The 24492-nt window shown below is 41.3% G+C and overlaps 1 protein-coding gene across 1 annotated transcript; it reads left to right on the top strand.

Moving 5' to 3' along the window:
- The first annotated feature begins 596 nt into the window (after positions 1-596).
- Positions 597-13715, top strand: LOC129105786 (Krueppel-like factor 15). Its single transcript, XM_054616980.1, has 3 exons — positions 597-740; positions 2147-3632; positions 11299-13715. The coding sequence occupies exons 2-3, from the start codon at positions 2383-2385 to the stop codon at positions 11465-11467; spliced, it is 1419 nt and encodes a 472-aa protein (XP_054472955.1). The 5' UTR covers positions 597-740; positions 2147-2382; the 3' UTR covers positions 11468-13715.
- Positions 13716-24492: the final 10777 nt, after the last annotated feature.

The raw sequence follows: 24492 nt of genomic DNA, 5'->3' as shown, positions 1-24492 counted from the left end.
AAAAACCCATTTTAAAACAAGCGAAACCCGAAGTGAAAAAATGCTCTAAAATGTTCAGCTTGTGGTTTGTAGGACAGTGTGTTGTTGAACCAAATTTCTAATTATACTGGAAATATATGTGTTTGATTTTAAACTGTGCAAATATATTCAACTCAAACAGCACATAAACAGCTCACATCTATCAAAGAAATTCATTGGAAAAACATAAAGCAAACTAATCTTATACACTGTGTTTTGGTTAAAAAAACCCTCATAAAAACCATTTAAAAAACAACAACTGTGTTTTTGACCAATGAACACACCCGTGTCCATCTGACCAACTTAACGCTCGGCCCTCGTGCTTGTTGTTTGCCATGCAGGTTCCCACTAACTGCCTTCCTTTACGCTTCCCACATGTTGTTCCACGCAGCGGAGCCTCTGAGTGACGGACCAGACGGCCCGCCTCCATCCCACCGTAACCGACCAATGGGGCTGCAGAGCGGAGACGAGCCTTCAGCAGCAGCCTCTTATTTCCCACTACAGTAGGCTAACCCCGTAGCTCACACTGGCAGTCATGTGACGGTCATATAGTACAACTCAGTCAGCGCTCAGTCCAGTCTGAACGCTGCTGCTGCCGCTGTATGGCGAGTCTCAAGGGCAAAACCCGCTCTGGCAATAGACTGCCGCGTCGGTCGCACCGGATAAAACCATTACTCCCCGCGCCTTTTGCATCGAGGTTAGAGTGGCTTTGATTGAACAAGGTAAGACTGGGTATTTTTTTTATTTAAATTGTCAGAGGTGCAGGGTGCGCGTGTGTCTGCTCGGTGCCATATGCTGCAGCAGGCTGGACGAAAACATGTTTACGATGAGCGCGGAGACGCGCGCCTACTCATGCGTTATGCACCGCGGGAGGGGACGGGCAGGAAAACACAGCACAAGGTCCGATGTTGATGGACTGTAATTACGGGGTTCGGGATTCTGCTCTGCAGCAGTTTAACAGCAGAGTTTACATTCATTTCATTCTGAATGAGTTTTTGGTTTCCTGCTCGCAGCTGCGCATGTTTTTTATCGAAACTCCGACCAATGCCTGCAAAATCTAATTGCGTTAATGGTTACAATTGTAATTATTATTTGGGATATTCGTATAAAAATATGACATTTTGTTTGTAGTTTTAGTTGCAAAAGCAATCCACCGGCTGTGCGAGAATGTAAAACTAATTTCCTCTCTATTCACATGTGAAATGAATCCAAATGTGCCCCGCAGGAGGCGACAATAACGCGCCGAGCCTGCACGTTGAAATGATAAATCTAATGACTGACCACATAAAAAAAAATGCTTCCCGTCTTCAGAGGCAGCGGTGTGACTGATTTACTGCCCTTTAATTGTCCCGTAAACAAGCAGAGCAGGTGATTTACGCACACTGCTCCCGGCTGCCCCGTGCGGCGTTTTTTGATAATAATGTTGACAGTTTTTTTTTTTCTTCCTCTGGCCGGGTTTACTCTCGGTCACTCAGACCATGCAGGGGCCCCTGGATAGGGTGGGCGGATAGAGGCGGGGGGGGGGAGAATGACCGACGCTCCAGGAAAATAACCTCTGCCTTCTTATGAAGTTCACGTAGGACATTATAAAAACAAATGTGAATATGAATGTACTCTTACTGTTGTTAAACACACATGGAAAGCAGCTGTAGCCTACTGATCTGTAACCTGATACTTAAATAGGCCAATATAAAAAATATGTTGGCGTTATTGAACGATAACACTGTTATGATATCAAAGGTGATTAATAAAACAAGTAGTAGGCTGACAGCAGATTGAAAAAAAAAGTGACTATAATTTCTGTTATGTTATAAAGTAATTTTTCCACTCTGCTATGTTTTGTCACGTGGCTGCTCTGAAATGACAGTCAATAGTTCAACTATCAACTTAGAATACCGGCTCAGGTATTCTAAAATACCCTGCAGCATTTTAGGATTTGCATACACAGACTGCAACTAGCATGTCATATAGGCTGACCGATGCAATAGAGGCCACATTTTTCAGGACATATGTAATCACCTGATGCTGTTGGTTTAAAGCCAGACACTGTCCTTTTGGATTTTAGCAGTATATTAACCCTGTGGGCCTACATTGAACACCCTCTCTGTCTCTGTTTGTTTCTATTTAGACACACTGTATCCCGACTGGAGACCTTGGATTGTAGGAGTGTTTCTGTGACGCCTACTTTTTCCACCCTGAGAGAGAAACACCAGGTGTTTTGATATCTCCCCTGAGTGGGAAGTGTGGACTCAGTGACCTGGGTTGGTATTGCCTTACTTTCCCAGAAGCAGGAGGAATATTTTTTTTAGAAATCATCCTAAACACAGACTCCAACAAGAGACGGCTGCTTGGCACTGTCCAGGGATGGTGGACAACTCCCCAGTTAGCGAGGGGGATTTTCTTCCTTACGGTCGCTCCTCGCAGGCCTACCGTCTGTCTGACATGGTGACAGACCTGAGCTCCTACCAGGTGATGCCGTCACCATTTTCGGAGGACGACCGGAGCGAGTCGTCCAGCCCTCGTTCCTGTTCCAGCCCTGACTCCCAGGTGCTTAGCTCCAGTTACGGCAGCAACTCTAGTGCTGAGAGCCAGGACAGCATCCTGGATCACCTGCTGTCCCAGGCCTCTTTAGGGGGTGCCAACAGTGTGCTGGCAGGGTCGGTTGCACCTATACCATTATCCACTTTCTTCTGGGACTCACGGAGAGACGAGCCCCCCAAACGCCTGCCTGTAAAGGAGGAACATTTTGATTTCCTATCCTGGTCCAATGTGGAGACAGAGGAACAACTTGGAGGGTCCTTCCAGCCCACACTGGAAGAGATCGAAGAATTCCTGGAGGAGAATATGGAGGTGGTAACGATGAAGCAGGAAATCCGAGAGGGTTGTCCGGGATTGGGAGTGGGACTGGAGGAGGCTCTTGGTCTAGAAGTGGGCTTGGAGTGGTGCAGGGAAGCCTCCCCTGAGCTTAAGCCAGAGCCAGAGGCAAAGTATTCAGACCAAACTGTCCCCACGGCCAGCACTGCTGGCCTGGCCACTGCTGCCTCGAGTGAGACCAAAACGGCAACAGTTAACCCCACACATGAATGCACCACAGGGGCCAAGAAGACGTCAGCCATCAAACCGTCATCATCAGACAGTGGCACAAACGGAAGCGGGATGCCGGTCGTCCTACAGATTCAGCCCCTTCAGATCAAGCAAGAGCCCACGGTAGCTCCTATTACTCCCGTGGCCCAGCCCCCACCGCCAACCCCGGCCTCAGACATCAAAATTGCACAGCTACTGGTCAACATCCAAGGTCAGACCTTTGCCCTGGTGCCCCACATCCTGCCCTCCAGCAGCCTTAATGTCTCCTCCAAGTTTGTACGCATTGCTCCTGTCCCCATTGCGGCCAAGCCGCTCGGTCTCGAGGAATGCTCAGCCGGCCACGGCTCAGGGATTCTTGTTGGAGGTCAAAAGTTCCAGAAGAACCCAGTGGCGGATCTTATCAAAATGCACAAATGCACTTTCCCTGGCTGCACCAAGATGTACACCAAGAGCAGCCACCTGAAGGCCCACCTGAGGAGGCACACAGGGGAAAAGCCTTTCGCCTGCAACTGGCAGGGCTGTGGATGGAGGTTTGTACTAGTGTTGACTGACTGAAATAATGTAATTTTTTTTTACATTGAACATACAACATGAAATGTTTACCTCACAGACGGAATTATATCTGCCCTTTCAAAATGGCCATACTTGAACCCTGCTGCTTTCTATGTTTATGTTATCTTACCAGACTAGACTCATATTTATGACTGGTTATATAAAGCATGTTTAAACTTTTTTTGCTCGCAGGACCGGGCAACAACAGCATGCTCCTGCATTATTCAAAAGGGCTTAGCCCCCATTTGTTCGCGTTTTTGGAAGCAGCAGTAATTATATGTGAGTGGGGCATGTCTATGTGCTGTGCATGGTGTCATGTTGCTCAATAGAACCAAGCATGTTGCAGATTTTAACCGACACTTAAACTGACCTGTCTCTGTGTGGGTCATTCAGAAGCACTGGTGAGGGGATTTAGAGGATCTTGAGAGCCAAATCCCCCCACCCATCAACCCCACATACCCTACAAAAGCTCCAAGCAGCTAAAAATGAGAGAACAACATGAATGTCATTATTCGTAATATGATCATTACCATGGAAGCCACATTCTGCAGCAACGAGACAGTTACGCTCACAGTTATTCAAGGATCTGTAATAGAAAAACCGAGCAATGTTTTCTTTTCTCCGAGCCTTGAAGCTGAAGAGATCCTAATGGCTGTCATGCAGTCTCCCAAGTGTTAATTGGAATGATGTGATGCGGCGGCAATAGCAATGGTTTTACAATCACACTTCTTGTCAGGCAGTGAGAGATCTGTGCAAGAATAGCTGGGGTGTCTTTTTTTGAGGTTGCAAACTAAATCTGGGATGTAGCATGTGGGCTGCAGTCACATGGGCACAACATGGGCACCTCCTGTTGAGACTCGACAGCTGTGCCGTTGCTGGGGCAGTGTGAGTGTGTGTGTGTATTTATGTACGCTGAGTATGAAGCAGCCAGATCTAATTTGGAACCTGCTGTGTGTAATGGAGAAAGGCAGATAGAGAACTTGGATGTCTTCATCAGTGAGGCAATATCTCTGCTCATTAAAGTAAGGACCTTTTTATATCATCAGTCTCAAAGTGTGTGTGTGTGTGTGTGTGTGTGCGTGTTTATGCGTGTGTGTGATGGAGTGTGACTTGAGCCCAGAGTTGCCAGCTTTGAGCTGGCTGTTTTCCAGGTCAGCCAGTGAGACTCCCCTCCGCTGGTGTCACTGTTGCAAAGACAACCGTTAACGTTTGTCTTCTTCAGAGCCCTGCAACTACCAACACACAGTCCTCTATGGGTGGGAGGTGTGTTGGTTGGGTCCAACAAACACAGGACTGTCACCTAGGAGACTGCTTTGAGGTCCTGTGTGAAACCAAAAGTAATTGTTGAGTTCACGCTTCAATTCCATTGTTCCGTTCCATTGTTTCGTTTCGTTGTGTCATTACGCTGTGTCATTACCTTGTGTCATTACGTTGTGTTGTTACATTGTTTTGTTATGTTGTATCGTTAAGTTATTACCTTAAGTAGTTCCGTTACTTTGCATTGTTCCGTTACTAGCCGTTGTTATGCTGTCACGTAACGTTGTGAGGTAGTGTTGTTACGTGGCACTGTGACGTGGCGTTGTTACTTGGCGTTGTTACGTGGCGTTGTTACATTAGGATCTTAACTGGAACCACAATGTTTTTTCTAACCTTAACCATTAGTTTGGTTGCCTAATCCTAACCAATCTTCACATTAACCACCTGGCATTGGATTGTTGATGCATGATACAAGGCTTTTCTCAGGCGACTGGGTTGGAATTGGAAGTTATTTCATTGTATCATCAGCACAACAGATAGGAAATGGAGTAAGAAGTCATACAGTTTAAAACTCAGCTGTCTGCACTGCTTATTGTGGACTGAAGCTAAAGATGACACTTTGTTTGAATCAGTTCATTTTCACATTCTGGGTTCATTTTGGATGAATATGGTCTTCTACATAGCAACAGCAGCTGAGGCTGATGGTTGTAGTTGCATTTAGTAATTTGCTATAATGCACAGAACATTAAAAGAAAACTGTGAAACGGGAGTCGACTGTAGGGAGAGTACTTCCAGATCAACAGTTTATTATTTCATTGCACTTTATTTTCTTTGTATGCAGTTAAATGAAATGAGTGTTGAGTTAGCCTGTATATAAACCATTACTTAATGAATAAGGAGAAATATGAAACATGGCACAGGACTGTTGGGCGACCACTGCTCTAAACAATCCACACACACACACACTCTGAACTAAGACCTGCCACTCAGTGACAAGTACTGACATGGTGTGTGTGTTTTCATTTCTTGCATATAAGCATTGGTCTATGCATATGGAATGCTTACATTTACCTGCGTGAACACATTAGTCAAAACCAGCCAAGCAAGTGTGCTGTTATGTAATTTGTCCTCTAGCTGCCACAGCTTGCAGAGATTAGCCTTGGAGGAGCCTCCTCTTTTAAACATCCAAACTAATAAACCCCAAGTTTGCATGCATGTAGTGAGTTATCAATAATATCCGTTAAAAGCTTTGTGTTGTTCCATTGGACTGTAGTACCAACCTGGCAACCCGCCCCCACTCATGTACTGTACTTGTAATGCTGTGCGCGTCCTAACAAATGAGGGGAGCCGCAGAAACTTGTGCAGTAGTAATCCAGGCTGTGTGTTCCAACTAACAAAGGGTTCTTGTCTATACACAAAAGGCAGGATGTAGTTTGGATGGAAGTGTGTGTGAGAACCTGTGTGTAACCCACTGTATGTGATAGGGTAAATGAGGGGGCCGACCAAAGGGGAAGAAAAAAAAATAGTTGGGAAAATTGCGACGAGGAGCAGAAAGTAACTGAGATTTGCTTTAAAGAAAAGACAGGAGAAAAAAGGCGCTGGTGGTGGATGTGATGGCATATAGGGGGGTTGAGAGGCTGATAGAGGGGGAGAAAAAAGGCCTGTTTCAGTTTTGCACACAATCACTTAAAGGGAGCAGCAGTGAGGAAGTGGAGCGAACAAAGACAAAGTGTTGAATAGTTACCATGACTGTGGGCTAGGAACGTCCAGGCTGCTGCGGTGCATGAAAGGGAAGAGAAAGATCAGTCAAGGTTTCCTCACATGGACCGCGAGGGACTGAGAATGAACGGATGGATGGAAAGATGCACTGAGTGTGGTATTGTTTATTCAAGTACAGTGGAAAGACTGTAATTTCACATTTGTAGTATATTGTTTTTTCTGGCTAGGTCTTAGTATTGTGAGAATATGGACTCCAGAACCCAATTCATGTCCCCAGTGCTACCGTGTAATATGCTTAGGAATTTAGCACAACCACCCTTAGCGCCAACAAATTTACTTTGGAATATGCACCATTTGTGCAATATGGGCTAACATGTTTAAGGTCTAAGTCATAGGATTTGAAAGGGGATCCCCTTTACAAACGAAAGACAACCAAAATGCAGCGTAACTGGCGCTTTGGGACCCCTGTGGCCTGGGTTTGCCCGTTGGTTATCGGGCCTTGAGCACAGCAGATACCAAAGGTGTGAACTAGAGTCAAATGACGTGGACTCAAGTCATACAGCAGTCTAAATTTTGATGACTTAAGACTTGACTTGACAATATCAAAAGAGGCTTGCAACTGGACTTGGACTTCAACGCCAGTGATTCTTGACTTCACTTGGACTTGAGACTATTGACTTGGAAACACTTGATACCTTCCCCAAAGCCCCAAATCAGTTAATTTCCTCAATCAACTTATCACTATTTATTCCCAGAAAGTCAACACTTCATTCCCCAGATCTTTTTTTTTTATGAATTAAGTTCAGTCATACTTGTCTTAACAAATGTATCCAAATATATTCAAAAAGCATTCATGATTTTATGACACATTATTACTCTGTTGTTAAAATTACATTTGGCGAAGAGTGCATCAGGACTTGTAAAGGACTCAAAACTCAAAGTTTAGTACCTGGGACTTGCAAAACAATGACTTGGTCCCCCCTCTGGCAGATACAGCCACGTCTCTTTGGGGGAATCATTTAGTGATCAGCAACCTATTCACTCCTCTTTCATGAAGTGATTTTAAAGCTAGGGTTTGTATCTTCTTGAAAACCCAATTAGTGTTATATTTGTTGAAATTCTCATTACATTCCACTAAACCAAATGCTCTCACAAAGAAAATAAAATGATTCCGTTTTCTGTGGCTAATGCAGGACTGTTGTAAGCCCGTCTAATTATTTAATTGGGCCTTAATGAAATTATTTGACGGACTACCTGACTCATTGTGCGTCATACGAGCTGCTAGCTTGATAGCTATGTGTACTACCAATAGCCTCATTGTTTGCATTCATTATTATATGTTAACGTTCATAATGATAATTTTAGGGTAGTGGCTTTGGAGGGAGGCCTGAAGGGAGGGGTTGTCAATGTTGCCGACTTGGCAACTTTCTTGCTAGATTAAGCAACTGGTTACTTTCATTTGTAAAAGAGATGGCGACACTGAGTTTTTAGGTTGGTAATGTTTTAAATCTATTGGATTCTTGCTCGTTTCTCAAACATTACCAACCCTAATTTAAAGGTCCTCGTAAACAAAGTAGTGGCACCCAAAGAAAGATACTCAGATTCACAAATGCAGTGTGTTGATGTTTTCATGATATTAAGTTTGACAGCTAACAGAGTTTGTGCTGCCAGGTGCATAATTACTAGTTTTAAGTGAGCAGATAAAAGAAAAGGCTTTCTGAGAGGACTTAGATCTACTTATAACAATCAGTCAGCTGTAGAATTTAAAGAATGGGCTACAATGATTCAGCATAGCATGGAGCCATTCACTGAGCAATTCTATGTTCATTTAGATGTTATAACTGTCCAGCACAATGGCTGCTTGGGTTAATATTTTTGCTTCATAGAGAGCATGATAATGTGGAGCCCAGGCAGTGTTACTGACTGTTGGAGGAATGAAGCATTGGACTCCCCGAGGGAGTAATATGCCCACAGAGTAAGAGAGAAACTTAATGGATGCAGTGCTCCTCTCTCTTTCAAGGTGAGAAAAAGAGGTCTGCAAGGGATAGACTGCTTTTCATTCCTGCCTGCCTCTACAGATGTGCCAACCCAATCCAACGTTGATTTCTATTATAATCAATCTGAATCGTAGCATTCCTGGATTTTTTTTGTATCTGTTATTTTACCGTTTAACTTAACGCACCTTTAGCTGACATGAAATAAAATTTAATTAAATTAGAAAAAGAAAATTGATTCAAAGTGAGACTATAAGCAAATAAAAACATCATGAATTTGTTTTGTTACTGTGTCATTTTGCATAGCAACAGATCCAAACCAGACGTTGAAACTAGATTGAGACAGGAGTGGGTTTTCACTTCTGTCCCGTCCTGGCCTGTCCCAGTCCCGGAATGAAGAGTGAAATATGTGAAGCAGTGAATCGAATGTCAGCCTATTTGGAACGTCAGACTTCAGAGTGGCCGTGATGGCAGTACTGTTTACACAATGAGACCATCTATAGAAACAACGTAAAAACTGTTTGTAGATCAGATGTGCACAGTTCACTGGGAGACATGAATTATAGGAAACATTTGTTTGAAGTCGTTAGCCTCTTTTGTGTGAAATTTCATCCCACATCCATCATGCGGTGATGATGCACAACATGTGTTGGTTCCGATTGGGTCCCATTGGACCAATGGTCTCCTGGTTGGAAGATGTAACTGGACAGAGAGTCGAAACCTCTTTAAGATAACTGATCCATCTACCCAAGTCACTCAGTACACTTCATTTGCACAGTTTTACAAGCAAGTTTGGGGGAGTTGTTTAAGGTGTCACTGGAATGGTTTTACATTACATTACAGTCATTTAGCAGACACTTTTATCCAAAGCGACTTTTATTGGCAGTTTCTCTCTGTGAAAACCACTGTCAGATTTCACATGTTGCAACTTAGTCATGTCTTATTAGTGCAGCAGTATTACTTTCACTCCTAAGCTTGTTGCAGCTACGTTACGACACAGTTTTCTTTTTTTTTTACTGCAGCTCCTTAATGACAGGGTGCGATCGTGTCGATTCATCATCTTGTCAGGTCAGCAGAGCAACATCTGGGATGCAGAGCCTGGCAGTGAATAGTCGGTTTCAGAGAACTAGGTTGCTGGGAAGAAGCCCCCATAGCTGTCATCGCCGTGACTCCAGCCAAGTAGCGTCTGCCTCATATGCTAAACCCCCCGCTGCTGTTTTACTGGGCCAAGTGAGTTACAGGCAAATGAATTGTAGCATCAACATGTGGAGCATTCTTGCTCATGACAGATAATTGCTCTGTGGGGCTCTGGGTTGTGTACATGTTGGGAAAAACAGAGAGTTGCTAGAGATAAATAAAAAATAACAGCGCTAGGGCGGCGGGAAAGATCAAGGTTTTTGTTTCTGATTGCATAACGTGCTAGAGGCACTTGCTCAAGTTTGGCGCTGTTGAATATCCCTAGAACACAAAACGATGTTTGCTCTAAAGGTAAATGTTTTTGTCCGATCCATTGTCATTGTTTGTTCAGAGGAGCCAAGAAGAATAGTTTCCTCATGAACAGATTCTGAATGTGTTTGCAACTGGTTTTTAGAGTGATCATCTTTGCCGGAGCGCACACGCCTGAGACAAAAGTAGTACTTCGCCTTTCAATCACTTTCTCAAGAGGGTGGGACAAAGTTATTGTTTTGCAAAGTCACAAGAAAGTCTTGGTTGAAAGTGATAGATCAAGTGTCATGTCCTAAACTTTCTGTTTCATGTTCAAGTGTCCGTATTGAAGAAAGTAAGATTTCCATGTCTGTTTTTGATTATAAAGCAGGTGTAGGTTCTATAGTGAAAGTAGCCAAGTGCCCAATACAGCCTGTACTTAGCGATTTGGCACCGGGTTTAGGATCTTGCCGAAAAACCCTTCAATAATCACACTGGAGGACCACCTGCTCTACACTACAGTTTTAGGAGCAGTGTCATTATTGGTCACAACCCAAATGAATGAAAAGCAGATAGATTGTTTCAGATAAGATTGTTACCAGTGAAGACTCACTGCTCTGTTGGTCTAACCTAAAAAAACACAGAATCCACAGGAGTTCAGACAGCAGCTTGCTGAGAGCATGTTTACCAGACAACAGACAAGTGTCATTTGGCCTTTTGGCTAATCGGTTAGGCCATTAATGTTGATAAGCTCCAGCCAATGTTTATATTTCCGAAATTTGGTGACATGCCGGTTTCCTTCCTGCATGTGGTATTGACTTTAAGTATATCTGTTGTCAGGAAAAACATTGCAATCTTTTAAATGCCATCCATTTTAATCTTTAAGTGTTGAGAAGATATAAATACAAAATGTTAAAGCTGTGGTAAATTACTTTGGAGAAACCAGAGATTAAGCCACTCCCCCATAAACACAGGAACGCAGGAAATGAATAGATGGGCATCCTGCAAGAACAACAGATACTAGATTTTCTTCTTTTTATTTGGTCAGAAAATAAGATTTATTAGTTGCTTTCGGGATGTAAAGACAATTTCAATAAATATAACAAAAACGTACTCCCCCCGTCAAATTCAAGTTGCATGTCATCATTAATTGAGGATTTCAGCAAGTTAAGTCTGAGGATATCAGATTTGTGACATTCTCCATTTGACTTTGCGGGAAATTAAACATTTCTTCCTCTTCTTCTCTCAGGTTTTCGCGGTCCGACGAGCTGTCTCGACACCGGCGCTCGCACTCAGGTGTCAAGCCCTACCAGTGTCCGGTTTGTGAGAAGAGGTTCGCCCGCAGCGACCACCTGTCGAAACACATCAAAGTCCACCGTTTCCCAAGGAACAGCCGGACAGTTCGCACAGCAAACTGACGCTGGGATCGCTGGGAATGCTGGGATCACTCTCATACAGACATAAGCGGCCAGAGCACAGTGCGAGTGTGAAGGAGCAGGTGTTTTTTTTGTGCAAATGTTTGCACCATTACCAAGTCTTTTTGATAATGTAAGTGGAAGCATGCCTCGCTTTTTGTTTCAGCAGTCCGTGATTGTCCTAATTTATTGTTCAAATGTAAACCAACACCGTTACCATCCTGTCTGTGATCAGCTGAAGGTTGTTGTTGCTGTTGGTGCTTTGGTATGTTGTACTCCTTATGTTTGTTCGGTCCTTATCGCTTGCCTCAGCAGAAGTTAAGATAAGCCTTTCTTCATCCAGTCTGATTATGTAATATCCAGACTGTAACAGTCTAATGGACCTGGATCAAAACAACTGCCTTTTATCTTCCTGAAAGCTGCCAACATATTGGACATTCCTCATCTTATGCAATGTTTAGAAAGTCAGAGGAAGTTCATTGGGATCCTCATTAGCTACTACCACTTAAGTTTTTCATTGAAAGTAAAGTTGAATACCTATATTGTTCAACTTTGATGCACAGGGAGAGACCTGGGAAATCTTGCCATAATCTACCTGGGTTCCTCTCAAAATTTGGTGCTGTCGGGCGGAAACATCTGTCTGTGGGTTTTACTAATATTAAACCAATGAAAGAGTTAAAAAACGGTTTGCGAATAAACCTCAATCTGATCCTCAAACTGTCGGCAAAACCACATAGCTCCCCTCCCCTCGTTCTTGAATAAAACAACGCTCACAGCAGAGCCGAAGGAAAAAAGTGAAAACATCTCAACAGCAGTCCCAGGGGATTAAACTCAGCGGGCGCTTGCTGTAGGAGGATCGCAGCCCTCGCTGAGCACATTTCCTCGCCACGGCCGCTGGCTCTAGGCCGGCTTTGAAAGTCCTCGGGTGAAGTACATGAGCATCACAGCACTATTTTCCCCCACTTTAAATGTTTGCTGAGGAGACTAGCGTAGCTAGCTATGTGACCTCAGTGGCTGAGGGGTTGTTCTATCAGGGACGGACAAGACCTGTTTTTCCACATTCGCTGGTCGAAAACCTAGTTGCTCCATTCAAGCTTGATTTTTGGTAAAATATCAATAATGGCACATGCAAGTACCTGACCATACATAAAGACACAATACCAACTTTGACAACGCAGCGTTCAATTATTTAAAAAACAGATGCTTTTTTTGTTTTTATTCCTTGAAAAGTAACGGGTTTGAACATACAAGGTTTCCGCCCGACAGCGACTTTGTAAACCTGCTGTGACACGAGGAGGAGAATGGCTGAGCAGCACAAGAAATCCAGACGTGAAATACAACTAAAAGGGTTAATCGCACAGTGATTGTTGAATCGGCCTTGTAATCGGTGTTAAATGATCTTCATGTCTTTGTTTTATGAAGTCATGTGCGTCTACTTGCTGGTCTTCTATTTTTATCGCTTCTCTGGCCTTACTGTACCACGGAATCCTTACTGGAGAGCCAAACCATATGGGAAACCAGGCTTTTCAGTGATCCATATTTTAATGGGGTGTTAAAGTGACGTTATATGTGTAATATGGCCCACGTCAGTCGGTGCATAGCCACGGAGCTGAATGTCTCAGTCTGCTATTATCATTACTTTGCTGACGACTTGACACAAAATCTGCCTCAACTCTGCTTTATTTGTTACTGAGACACCGTGACAGCCTTGACCTCAGCCGGCCGTTAAAGTTACTTTAAGGTGACATCAGTGGACACACCATGGTGCTGAACTACCCGGGGGTGTGCTTCTGGGAAATGAAGTCACATCATCCCTCCTGAGGCCACGATACACTTTGTAATTGCTCTGGAACATTTTTTGCTAAGTGTACCCCGCTGTGAATATGTAGGGGTTATGACAACGCCGTCCACGTGTAATTCATGCATGTAAGGTGACAACAAGCAGGAAGGGGGGTAGACAACGTTGCGCATCATTCCTTTCATTCAATTTTTGAATTTTTAATGCTTGTGTGAACACAGGTGTTTTATCGCATCCTATGAATGTATGTAAATATGCAGGAGTGTACATCGTGGCATCCCGGAAACACACAGAGAGACGACTCTGATACCATATCTTAAAAACAAATCGGTGGTTGTGAAGATTTCTAGTGTAAACCCTAAATGTGTACATAACTTGAAGTTTCAGTACATATGAATATATTATATATTTTGTCTTTGTTCTATCCAAGATGCATTTACAAATAAAACTGAAAAGAAACAAAAGTATTTGTTGTCTTTAGTAAGTAGTACATTCATTTTTGAACCCCTCATCCATCTTCACCTGTTCACCATCCTTGAGAAAGGTAATCATCTACAGAAATCAAAACTTCAGCACTTACCTGAGAATCATCACGTGTTTAAGTATTTTGTTGGAGGGGGCCCCAGAATTTCAGACGCTAAAAAAACCTACTCTAAATAACAGTCTAAAAGCAGTTTCCTCTAACTAACTTTTGGTGATCAAATATTTAAAATGTGTATTTATTCATTCATGTACTTCTTCAATTTTCTTGGTCAGAAAGAACACTAACGTAAAAAGAAATGTTGGCATTGACAATTTAAAAACCCACCATGTGTAACTTTAGATTATAAAATATAAACTGCCACTAAGAAGTTTAACTTGTGCAGATCTTTATGCTTTGTTTCTCGACATTGTACCTAAGGTGCTGATGTTCCGCTCTGTTCTGTTAATCAAAGGGTCCGAGGCTCTGAATTGTATAATGACCAGAAGCAGCAAAGAAAAAGACTCCAATGCTACCTGCACCCAACAAAACTCGCTAATAGAGTAGCATTAATTGCCAAGAAATGAACAAATTCAATACTCAACAAATTATTTCAGAGAGAGACAGGTTAATGGTTGCTCTGTGTACTCAACCGTAGATCAAAAACGTGACGACAATCCAGGCACTACAAAATCTTATTTTGGAAATATAAAAAGCCTTTTATTATGGAGGCTAAATCAATAAAAAAGCCAACATGTTTTGATCATTGTAGTTCTTCTTTAAGGCTTTTAACAAACATACCAACCACATGACCTGGATAATTAAGCCCAGTCTTACCAAATGGCATTTGAATGATACAATTACAATTTGTAAGTAATTTAGCAAGCAATAAAAAGGCAATTTTTGCTTTTTGCCATTGTCATTTTACATCATGTAGTTTGTACTGACTGCAATGTTAGCCCATACAACGGAGTATGCTACGCTCAGAGCTAGTGACGTAGTGAGGAAGACTACTCAGAGTGGATGGAAGGGTGCCTAACCTTCCAAATAAATGGGTCAAACAAATACAGGACCTTCCATCAGGAGGCCGGTGTACATGTCCCAAAATTTGAAGTTACGTTATTTATTTATTTATGTTAGTTTCATTCGTGACATTTGTAACGTCTTTTCTGTACTTATGTGACATTGTTTACATTTTACTTAGTTTACACACCTATTTTAGGCCCAACCATGATGTTTTTTCCTAGTCTAAACTAAGTAGTTGTGTTGCCTAGCTCTAACTGCGGCAGTTCAAGGTAACAACATGGCGAAAAGCCTTAAATGGGTTGACACGTGGAAATGTTTTAAAAATGTTATACGCCTTACCATGAGATGAAGTTGGATAACAACAAAAAAGAACATGAGATGGGAGACACAGAAAATAGTATTATATGTACATCATAAATGAAAGTTACCTATATATATATATATATATAGGTAACTTTATATATATATATATATATATATATATATATATATATATATATATATATATATATATATATAGGTTTTAAAATAGGCTGTAAGAAAATCCAAGAAGCCGATACAGAGAGAAGAAGTCTTCATTTTCATTGAGACCAGAATAATTCAACGCATCCAGTAAATGGATCCAAAACGTTTAATATGTGCTATGTCCTTTATGCGCAATAAGGATTAATTACAAATACACCTTGACTAGCCATGGGGTAAATGCGATTTCCTCATTCTAATGGTATATTAATGCTCGGCTAGCCGATCGCTCTGGCTTCTTTTAGTACGGCCAATGTAGAAACATCCCTCCTCACGTGGAAAAGAGGAGTTGCAGTAAATTTTAAAACTTTGCACTTCATCAGGCATATGCATATATTTTAGTGTACAGTGGTGCGATGTCTGTAGAGAAAAAACAGATTTCCCAATTAGAATAAGCATATTTTCACATGGTAAAACAGGTATCAAAAATATAATTTGGGTCACAGTGGAACACAGTTATTAACATGAAATAATGAGAATAAAGTATCTATCCATCTATCTATCTATCTATTACGAGAACATTTCAGGTAGGATCTTAAATCAACACTTGTATCTGTTTACGTCTCTTGATAAAATCTTAAGACAGAGCCTTAACAGTCTCTTTAGTCAGATGTACAGATATTTAGTTATTGGTTTCATCATTGTGGTTATTTGCTTTTGTTTTGTCCACCATTCACTGTCTGTGTCTTGGATAAACCTTCTGCTCATTGATGTATGTAGCAATTGTGTCTGGTAGGCAGTCCGTAAATTCTTACAGAAGTATTAAGTCTTAAATCTATAAATCTGAGGGGTTGCGACTCCGACTACACACTGGTTTTATATGACCTCACAGGCCAGAAAGGTTGGAATGACTGGTTTAAGCTTAAGAACGTATTGTATTTTATTAGCTCTCCATGTGTTTTCATGTAAAATCTTTGTCTGGATGGATGGAAATCGGAACATTGCATGAAGCTAGGTTCAAATTTCTTGATTAATTTTGTTGACATACAGAGGTATTTTGGGATGTTTCTTTGTATCGCTCCATAAAACACAAAATACAGCCATAAAATAAATAATTTCGGCCATGTTTTTAGGAATAAAGTGTTGTATAAATCAGACTTTAATTGATATATGAACAAACCCATCTGTATAAACAGTTAGAATATAGATATGGGAAAGTTTTGTGTTTGTAAGTGCTCGAGACTGAGAATAAAACACCCTTAAACGATATGTATTGATGATTAAGACACAACAGGTGAATAGGGTAAAAGAAAAGACTGATACACATAACCATTAAGCTTCCCCAGTTGATTACGTACATAACTCTTTTTGGCATTAAAAGTTTTCTGAAATTACATGTTTAAACACGCAATTGAGGCATTATCTAATGGTAACTTTAGTGAATTTAAGGAGAAATCTAAGACGCAAACAGACAACGTAATGAAATAAACACCTAAATGTGTATTTTGTAAGTTTATTCTTGTAGTGTCTCCTGTTAAGTACATCTTTGTATTGTGTTCGTTGCTCTGACCATCTAATAACTGTGGATGGGTTCTCTAAACTAAAGGCTGCCTCGGTAGATGCACAGGGCCGTTTTATGACAAGTAGAAAGTGAGAATGTGTCGGAACACACACACAAGGAGCAGGCCTCTGCATCCAAAGTTGCAAATGAAACCAGTTGATGACTCACCTTCCCTAAGGAGGCTGCTCACGTGTTTCAATTGATGAAGGTGATTATGGGGTCTGGTTCAGAGGCCTGGTCTGGAGATTGTACATCGGTAATGATGTACAGTCTGCAAGGGGTAAGCATCTGTGTGTGTGTTTGTGTGCGTGTGCATGCATTACTTTGGGGAGAGGGGTTATTGAGAGCACAGCATGCTGGGAGGCGGGGGAAGTGACAGTTAATTCATCCCATATGATCTGGCCCACTGTGGAAGCATTTACTTTGACAACAGCTCACAGACAAACATACTGTGCAGGCCACACCTGGTTCTGGCTCATAAGCTTCCACACAACATAAGGGCACACAAAGAGTTGTTGTTTATTTCCACTTACAATACACAGTGCACACATTGCTATTATGGAAGTTTATTTAACTGAGAAAGCTGGATTTTGTCAGCAGCACATGATTGTTTGCTTTGATTTTCTTACATTGAGACTGGAAGCTGCCCAGTACAACTACAGGCCTCTGCTGGCTTAAAGATCAGCAAACACTACCTGACACAGACACAGAAAGTGATAATGTATCGCAAGGAAATGCGAAAAATAACAAATGAGGTAGTGGTGATCCCTTTATTCAGTCTATTTTATATCTATGTTCATAAACAAAAGGCTGTTCCAAGTGATCTCCATAATGGTTCACACATAAAGGATAAGGCTGGTGTTCATTTATTTTTTTGTTTATTTTTATCAAGACAAAAAAAACAAAGCATTCATGAATACACGCATCTTAAAGAGCAGAAATTACATATGGTCACTGTAGTTTTTAACAATCTTTACACGGCAGTAAATAGTGCAATGTTCAGTGGTGGATTAATTCCCATTTGTTGCTGTAGTTATTATTTGCTGTGGCATGAGGACGTGTGTATGTGGGATTGTTTCTAAATAAACAGTTGCGTGTTGGTGGGGATGGAGGAATGTGTCACCCAGTGCCACAGTGTGGCTCATTGATGTGCTTTTACATGGGACTTTCACCAAAGGAACTGGTCTCGTGTGAAACCTGAGGTATTTTTAGATTACGTAGGCATTTCATGTATTTCAAGTGAGACCAGTTGGCCGAAATACACAAATACACAAATCACACATACACCACAAGAGGATTCCACGGCTTACATGCAGCCGCTCAACTTGTGCAAACAAGACAAAAAAGAAACTGAAATTCTGGAAGCACCCACAAATGGTGAAATGCATCTTTAACTGTGCTGCAAGCAAATATGGTCTCTTTGCTCCTGTGATGTTTGCATGTATCTACACTAGGTAATAAGCAGACATTTGGTGCAAAATGAGTCACTCGCAGTTACAGTGAAATTATTAGCGTCTGTGGTTCCTGAAGCGCATTTCTAAGGGGATGTCGGCTCAAACTCATTTATTTTGGTAAACAATCACAAGTAAGGTTGTTAAATAAGAATAAACAAACTTTTTTTCCCCTCTCCCTCCTTTCCCAAATCCTGGGACGACATTTTCCTCTTTCCTCTCTGTTCATCGGGTGTGTAGTGGCAGCTTGTTAAAAACCTTCGTCTTGCAGGATGTAAAGGGTTCTGACTCATGTAGACTGCCATGTCCAACTCAAGCGTGCTCTTGCAGGCCATACTTTCCATGGTCAGCTATCCAATGATAAGGCTCGTAGTGTGTGAAAAGTTTATTCCATGAAAACCAAAATAAACAAAAATGTATCCATACATTGGACTATCAAAAACTGGCAATAACCTAATACAGTGTACAATCTGTGGTCGGAAAACTTGTTGTTCCACATCCTGCTCCATCGAAACTTAACTTGCAGTAAACCCACTTAAAGGAGTCAACCCAAAATGATCCAATAGCAGGACACACTAGAGGAGCTTTCATCTTACTAGGGTGAAACACACATCAAAGCACATTTTGCAAAAGGACCAATTACCTTAATTCTATTGTATGTTAAACATTTTAACATAGCACACATGCTGGTTATGCCCTGGCTCCTACTGGGGGGTTTGGATGGAACTGGCCCTATGGGAAGCTCCTCCTGACAACACCTCTGTCTCAGGCCCACTCTCAACCCTCACGACCAACGCATTGGCCTCAACTGCATTTACACTTTGCCACATGGATAATTGCGGACGCAAAAAAAAGGGGCAAATTGTACTCTGCAGCTTAATGCAAGTTGCTTTCAATGGCCGCAATTCCATTCTTTGTGAAATCGCCCCTGAGCACTCTGGATGTGTTTTGAGGAGCAATTCGTTTTGCACACAACACAATAGTTTAGACCGAGTCCACAAAAACTAATTTACTATCACAGTGTGCTGCATCATCTCTGTGTTCTATAAAACCAAGTGCACATCAGACGGTATATTGTACGTAAACATGCAGTATCTTATCAGTGTTCCCCTGGACTTTATGGTGTTCACACAGGCTCAGGGTTACATGCTGATAGCTCGGCAGGAGGCTCTTTATGTCTGAATTCAACTCAGTGAGCCAGGATTGAGCGGTCTGGGCTGATTAATTGGCTTTGGGGATTGCAGAGCTGCGGTTGACAGGAGCTCTGTGATCTATAGACACAGCGATGGATACAGAAAGGGGTGATGAGTGTTCTGCACTTTGTACGTCCAAAAGAGTGTTTATCTTGGCCGTGGGAACATGTGTGTGCCCACGGGTTCTGCTTGCATGTGTATCTATATGATTGCAGAGCGATCTGAGGAACCTCCGCCTGCAAAGACACACCAGTCCTCCACAAGGAAACTCTGTTTCCTGTTAGAAGGGAAGCAGTTAGACAATGGGCTGCTCACACTCTTCCCTCCTCATTTGCTTTGAACACATAAGCTCATGCACATCTGCATGAGGCATCCACAGTTTATGGAAACTGCAGCTCTGTTTCTGCTATTAGTTCAGTCAGGAAGCAGCTTCCAGGATTGTGGAGCAGATGCAAAAAAAAAAAAAAAAAAAAAACAAGCCTTTTGGAAACACTGCACAAATCCTTGTTATTATTTATGTTGAATTATAAGGGCATGTAGGATAGATAACTGGAATTAGAAAATATGTATGCATTTTAGCTTTAATTAATAATACATACCAATGTCAATATTTATGAATGCCAGCTGCAAAATGGCTCTGCAGTGAATTATGGAGTGGTATAAATCAGCAATAGGGCAAGGCAAGACAAAGATTTTGTATAACTTGTATGGAACCTGGGTTTTTCCTTTAAAAAGGCATGGTTAGCTTAGCGTAGCAAACATACTCTTTCTCCAAAATAAAAATAAAAACATTAATACTTAGTCCCCGATCACGAGACACATCGCTAGAAACGCAAAACGTCTCACGCAAAACCATTGTTTCCTTCTGGTAAGAAAGCTCGTTATCTCGTATCAATTGTCACACTTGGCCCAGGCAGCCAATGGAATCAAGCAAGAAGCAGGCTTTACTACTATACTACTTTGTTCCTGTTATGATGCCGGTAGATGTGGTATGAACACACGCACAAAAGTGGTATTTAAAGACAAGGCGTTTTTGAAGCGCTCACCTTAAGCAACAATTCTCTGTGTGAACTGGGCCTAAAAATTGTGAAGCGTACTTACCACATAATTAACACATTTTTTCCAGTACAAAAACAGAAGCATAAAACGATTGTTGTTTGCCATAATTCTTGTTTTTTCATTTAAAAATGTAACTAATGAGATTCAATGTGTTAATTTGTTAACCTTGCAAGTGTATTTGGGCCATTTAGGCAGAGTCAGGGTAGCTGTTTTGTCCTGCTCCAAATCTTTATGCTAAGCTAATCGCTTTCTGGCTCCAGCTCTAATTGCATAGGCATAGAGGGCGGTATCCATTTTCTAACCTTACTCACAGAAAGAGAGCAAATGAGCCCATTATCCAAATTGATGAATTGTGTCCCAGAACCACAATTGCATACAAAGTAAATTGAAAGATGTGAGTGGGCGTGATAAGATGCTTGAATTCGTACTGAGGCGAAAGTGCGTCTGCAAAAAAATTTCAACTTGTGGAAAATAAATTAATGTGTATGTTTTTTATGAGAAAAGTAAAGAGACAAGAGGAGAGAAACTGAGCAGAAATAACAGAAAGAACTGGAGTTTGTGGTGAGTTCTGAGATCAGTCAGAGTCGGGCTCAACACACAGTCAGCAACCCGTTTGCCAGGAAGAATGTTGGCTTTGAACGATTAATTGATTCATTCTACGAATTTCATAATTTTGCACAGAATTGGACTGACTTTGCTGCTACCTGCTAATCCCAGAAAATCTGGCCTGAGGCTTGTAAAATAAAATAAATGAATATGGAAATATTTAGCAGCTATTTAAAGACAAGGTCATGGTAAATGACTATTAAACAGCACTTAGGTTTATTGAAAATTACTTTTAATAAACCTTTTAGTTTGTTCCAAGATCCGTGCAGATGTTCCCCTCTAGATCGTACTCTGCTCCATCTCATGACACAACATCCTGTACAGTATGTCGGCTACACCAGAAAGTCCATTTTTACTGTCTGGAAAATTCTGTCTCTTTAAAAAAAAGAAACATCAAATATAAATAATGGGTTCATCTGGATCTTCTCTCTGCATTATTCTTTTTTGTTGTGTTGCTGCAAAGCTTTGGCAGCTCCTCCAGCCGGTCATCAGGATATCCTCTTCTGAGAGCACAAGGTCTGAGAACACATCTGTGTACCATTATGCATACGACCACGTGGCTGTGTGTGTGCGATTGTAAGTGTGACTTCCTCCTAATTACCGCTGAGGCAAGTCTGAAACAAATCTTGCACAGACATGTAGAAGGACAGCATTATACATACTTATACCAAGACTTCATAAAACTGCTATTCAGATGAGCCTTCTGACTTTAATGTCAAACTCATGAGATCATCAATCAAACTATCCAGTACACTAAAACACATCTTCATGCAATGCACTGCATTTTAATACACTATTATCATTAGAGTGAGCAAAAGCGGCTTTAAATCAGAGCCCTTTTATCATGTAGCACCAAGTGCCCGTTATGAGACTATGGAACCCGGGGAATAGACATGCAAAAGGCTCCACCGCCTTTTCTACATAGATACAGACTTTATAGATGTTTAGGCGTTTTTTGTTGTTGTTTTGTGTGTCTTTGTAGCATTTTTTACTCTCTTTGTCTCTCTTGCATTAGCAAAGTACAGAAGTTGGTAAAGTAAGGTAAAATAAGTCAACGCTGCCTTGATCTAACACAGGACACAGAACAGGAACAGCGGTCTCCTGAGTGAAAGTCCTGTGTTTCTAGGGATGCTTCTATGTGAGATCTGGGTCTAAGTCTTGATTTAAGTCGAGATTTTTAAACTGAAGTCCCAGAATAATTACAGAGTACAGTTTCAGAACTCTGGGATTCTACTCTACATTCTAATTAATTCTACCTCCAACGTCAAGCAAGGAATCCCTTTGCTTGTTGCGTAGTTAAACTAGGCCAGTCTCTTAGACACTCTCTCCATTGGAAATAAGGCCATGTTGAACTTACACTTTTGGTCTGGAAGCCCTTTTAGGCAATACGTTTGGTAATGCGATCTGATAACACATGATGCATGTGAAATCTGGTGTTTAGTGTATATTTTGCTGCTTTCTGTCACTGCATTACCCTCACTGCTACAGCAATTGGTGGTCTTTTTTCTAAATGATGATCTTTGAAAAAAAGCCTGGATAATATCTTAAAGAGTCAGCTCATGGGTGATATTGTGTTGTCACTAACACATTTATTGGTGGTCATCGTTTTTTCTGATAAATGATGATCTTTGAAAAAAACAACAAAAATTATTTCATTCTTTTGATGCCCATTTGATCTTAACTCACTTCAGCAAGATCAGTTACTGGAGTCTACTTAACCAGTTCAGTTATGACTCTAAAAAGAGATTGGTCCCTCAGTAAAGAAAATCCCACACACATTTTTTGTATCAATGGGTATTTTGTTTCCTCCAATAATTGCAATAAATCCCTATAAATCGTCCCTATAGATTCAATAACTGCATGATGTAAAAACTGGTTTCAATAAGGTTTCAATCACAGTCAATGTGACATAATTTGGACACATAGTGAAGAAAATAATGAGGTGTAAAGTTTATGCCAGCTTCATAACTTTGGTATCCCTTCTAAATTACTCATGATAATGCCTATTGGCAGAAAGAGTACATAACTCAACGTTAGATTGTTAGACCACCAGGTACCCAAACAAAAAAACTCCTGGCATCTGTATACAATGCAATGCCAGTAGTCCTAGTAACGTCCTATTTCCAGGGGTTCACTCTAGAAATCTTCCCTTCCTTTGTGGTTTCAGCAGGAGAGAATATGTCCTCCACTGGCAGCCTCTGAGCACCACCAGACAGAGAATAGCAGTGAAAATAGACGCTGCAGACGTCTCAGTGGACAGACAATTGCTAAAGAGTAGAGGTTGCATATCTGCGTAGGAGTAGTCTGGGTAGAGAAAAAGGAGGATAAAGTTAAGGCGAAGAGAACGATGTCAAAAGAGAGCTGACAAAGAAGTGGACACACAGACTGAGAACGTTTAGCAATGCAAAGCAAATGGAAGACGTACAGCCTCAGTTAAAATGTTACAGAAGAAGATGTCTCCATCACCAAATCTATTAAAAATAATCCTCAGATATTTTGGAATCTATTCAACTTAATGTCTCATTTAGTTTGTCAACCATTCAGTGTGGTATAGAGGTTATAATTGCTGGGTTTTAGTTAGATCGATGCCAAAGCTGCCAAAATCTTAAACTATTAGATCCCCATTGGTTAGAACGACTGTCCCTTAATTGGGAATTGACTTATCTCAACAGAAAATGACAAAATATGTTGAGTGTTTCCTCTTCTGCCATCACTATGATTAAGGTTTGGTGAGATTTAGGCACAGAAGCCATTTGGTTACGAGGTTAGGGAACAATCATAGTCTTGGTTAAAAGAAACCAACATTGGCTTTTGTTGGGAAACAAGATCTTAACAATCTCCAGTGTCAAAGTCACACACTTTGTACACCCAACAACCCGGCTTTCTTTGTGTGTCATAGGACCAACTAGGTTTTGAGGTCACTCTACTTCTGCCTCTGCTTCTGTGAGACAACAGCCATAATTTGCAGGACCACGAAACACTTTGTCAGCAAATCATGAAAATAGTTATTTTAGTACAAAAAAGAAAAATGTTACCCAAGATCCTATTACTGCCTTTTTTTTTGCAGCTTCCAACGACATCAGTCTTTCTTGGCAGAGGAAATCTGCTCGGTTGTCATGGAGATGGTCGATGCTGAATTTATGCCGTAGCATCGATGTTGTCGGTTGGTCGTGTCACTGTTTGGGTCTAGACTGAAAAAAACCTGTAGAAACTGTAGAAAATGTTTGTGTTGCATTTTAGACTGAACTTTTTGGAGCAGAAGAGCAAAAGGAACATCCAGTGCATTCCTCTTTTCTGTGTTTTTTCTACTTTTGATAAATCCATCTACTTATACCACCAGGGGTGAGCTTGACAGCCTGTGAAATGTCTGATCATTCGAGGGCTGCCAAGGTGAGCACGTCAGAATAACTTG

This window comes from Anoplopoma fimbria, chromosome 17 (assembly GCF_027596085.1).
Source record: "Anoplopoma fimbria isolate UVic2021 breed Golden Eagle Sablefish chromosome 17, Afim_UVic_2022, whole genome shotgun sequence".
Taxonomy (NCBI): domain Eukaryota; kingdom Metazoa; phylum Chordata; class Actinopteri; order Perciformes; family Anoplopomatidae; genus Anoplopoma; species Anoplopoma fimbria.
The sequence above is the reverse complement of the archived record's forward strand: the minus strand, read 5'-3'. Positions and strand labels throughout refer to the sequence as shown.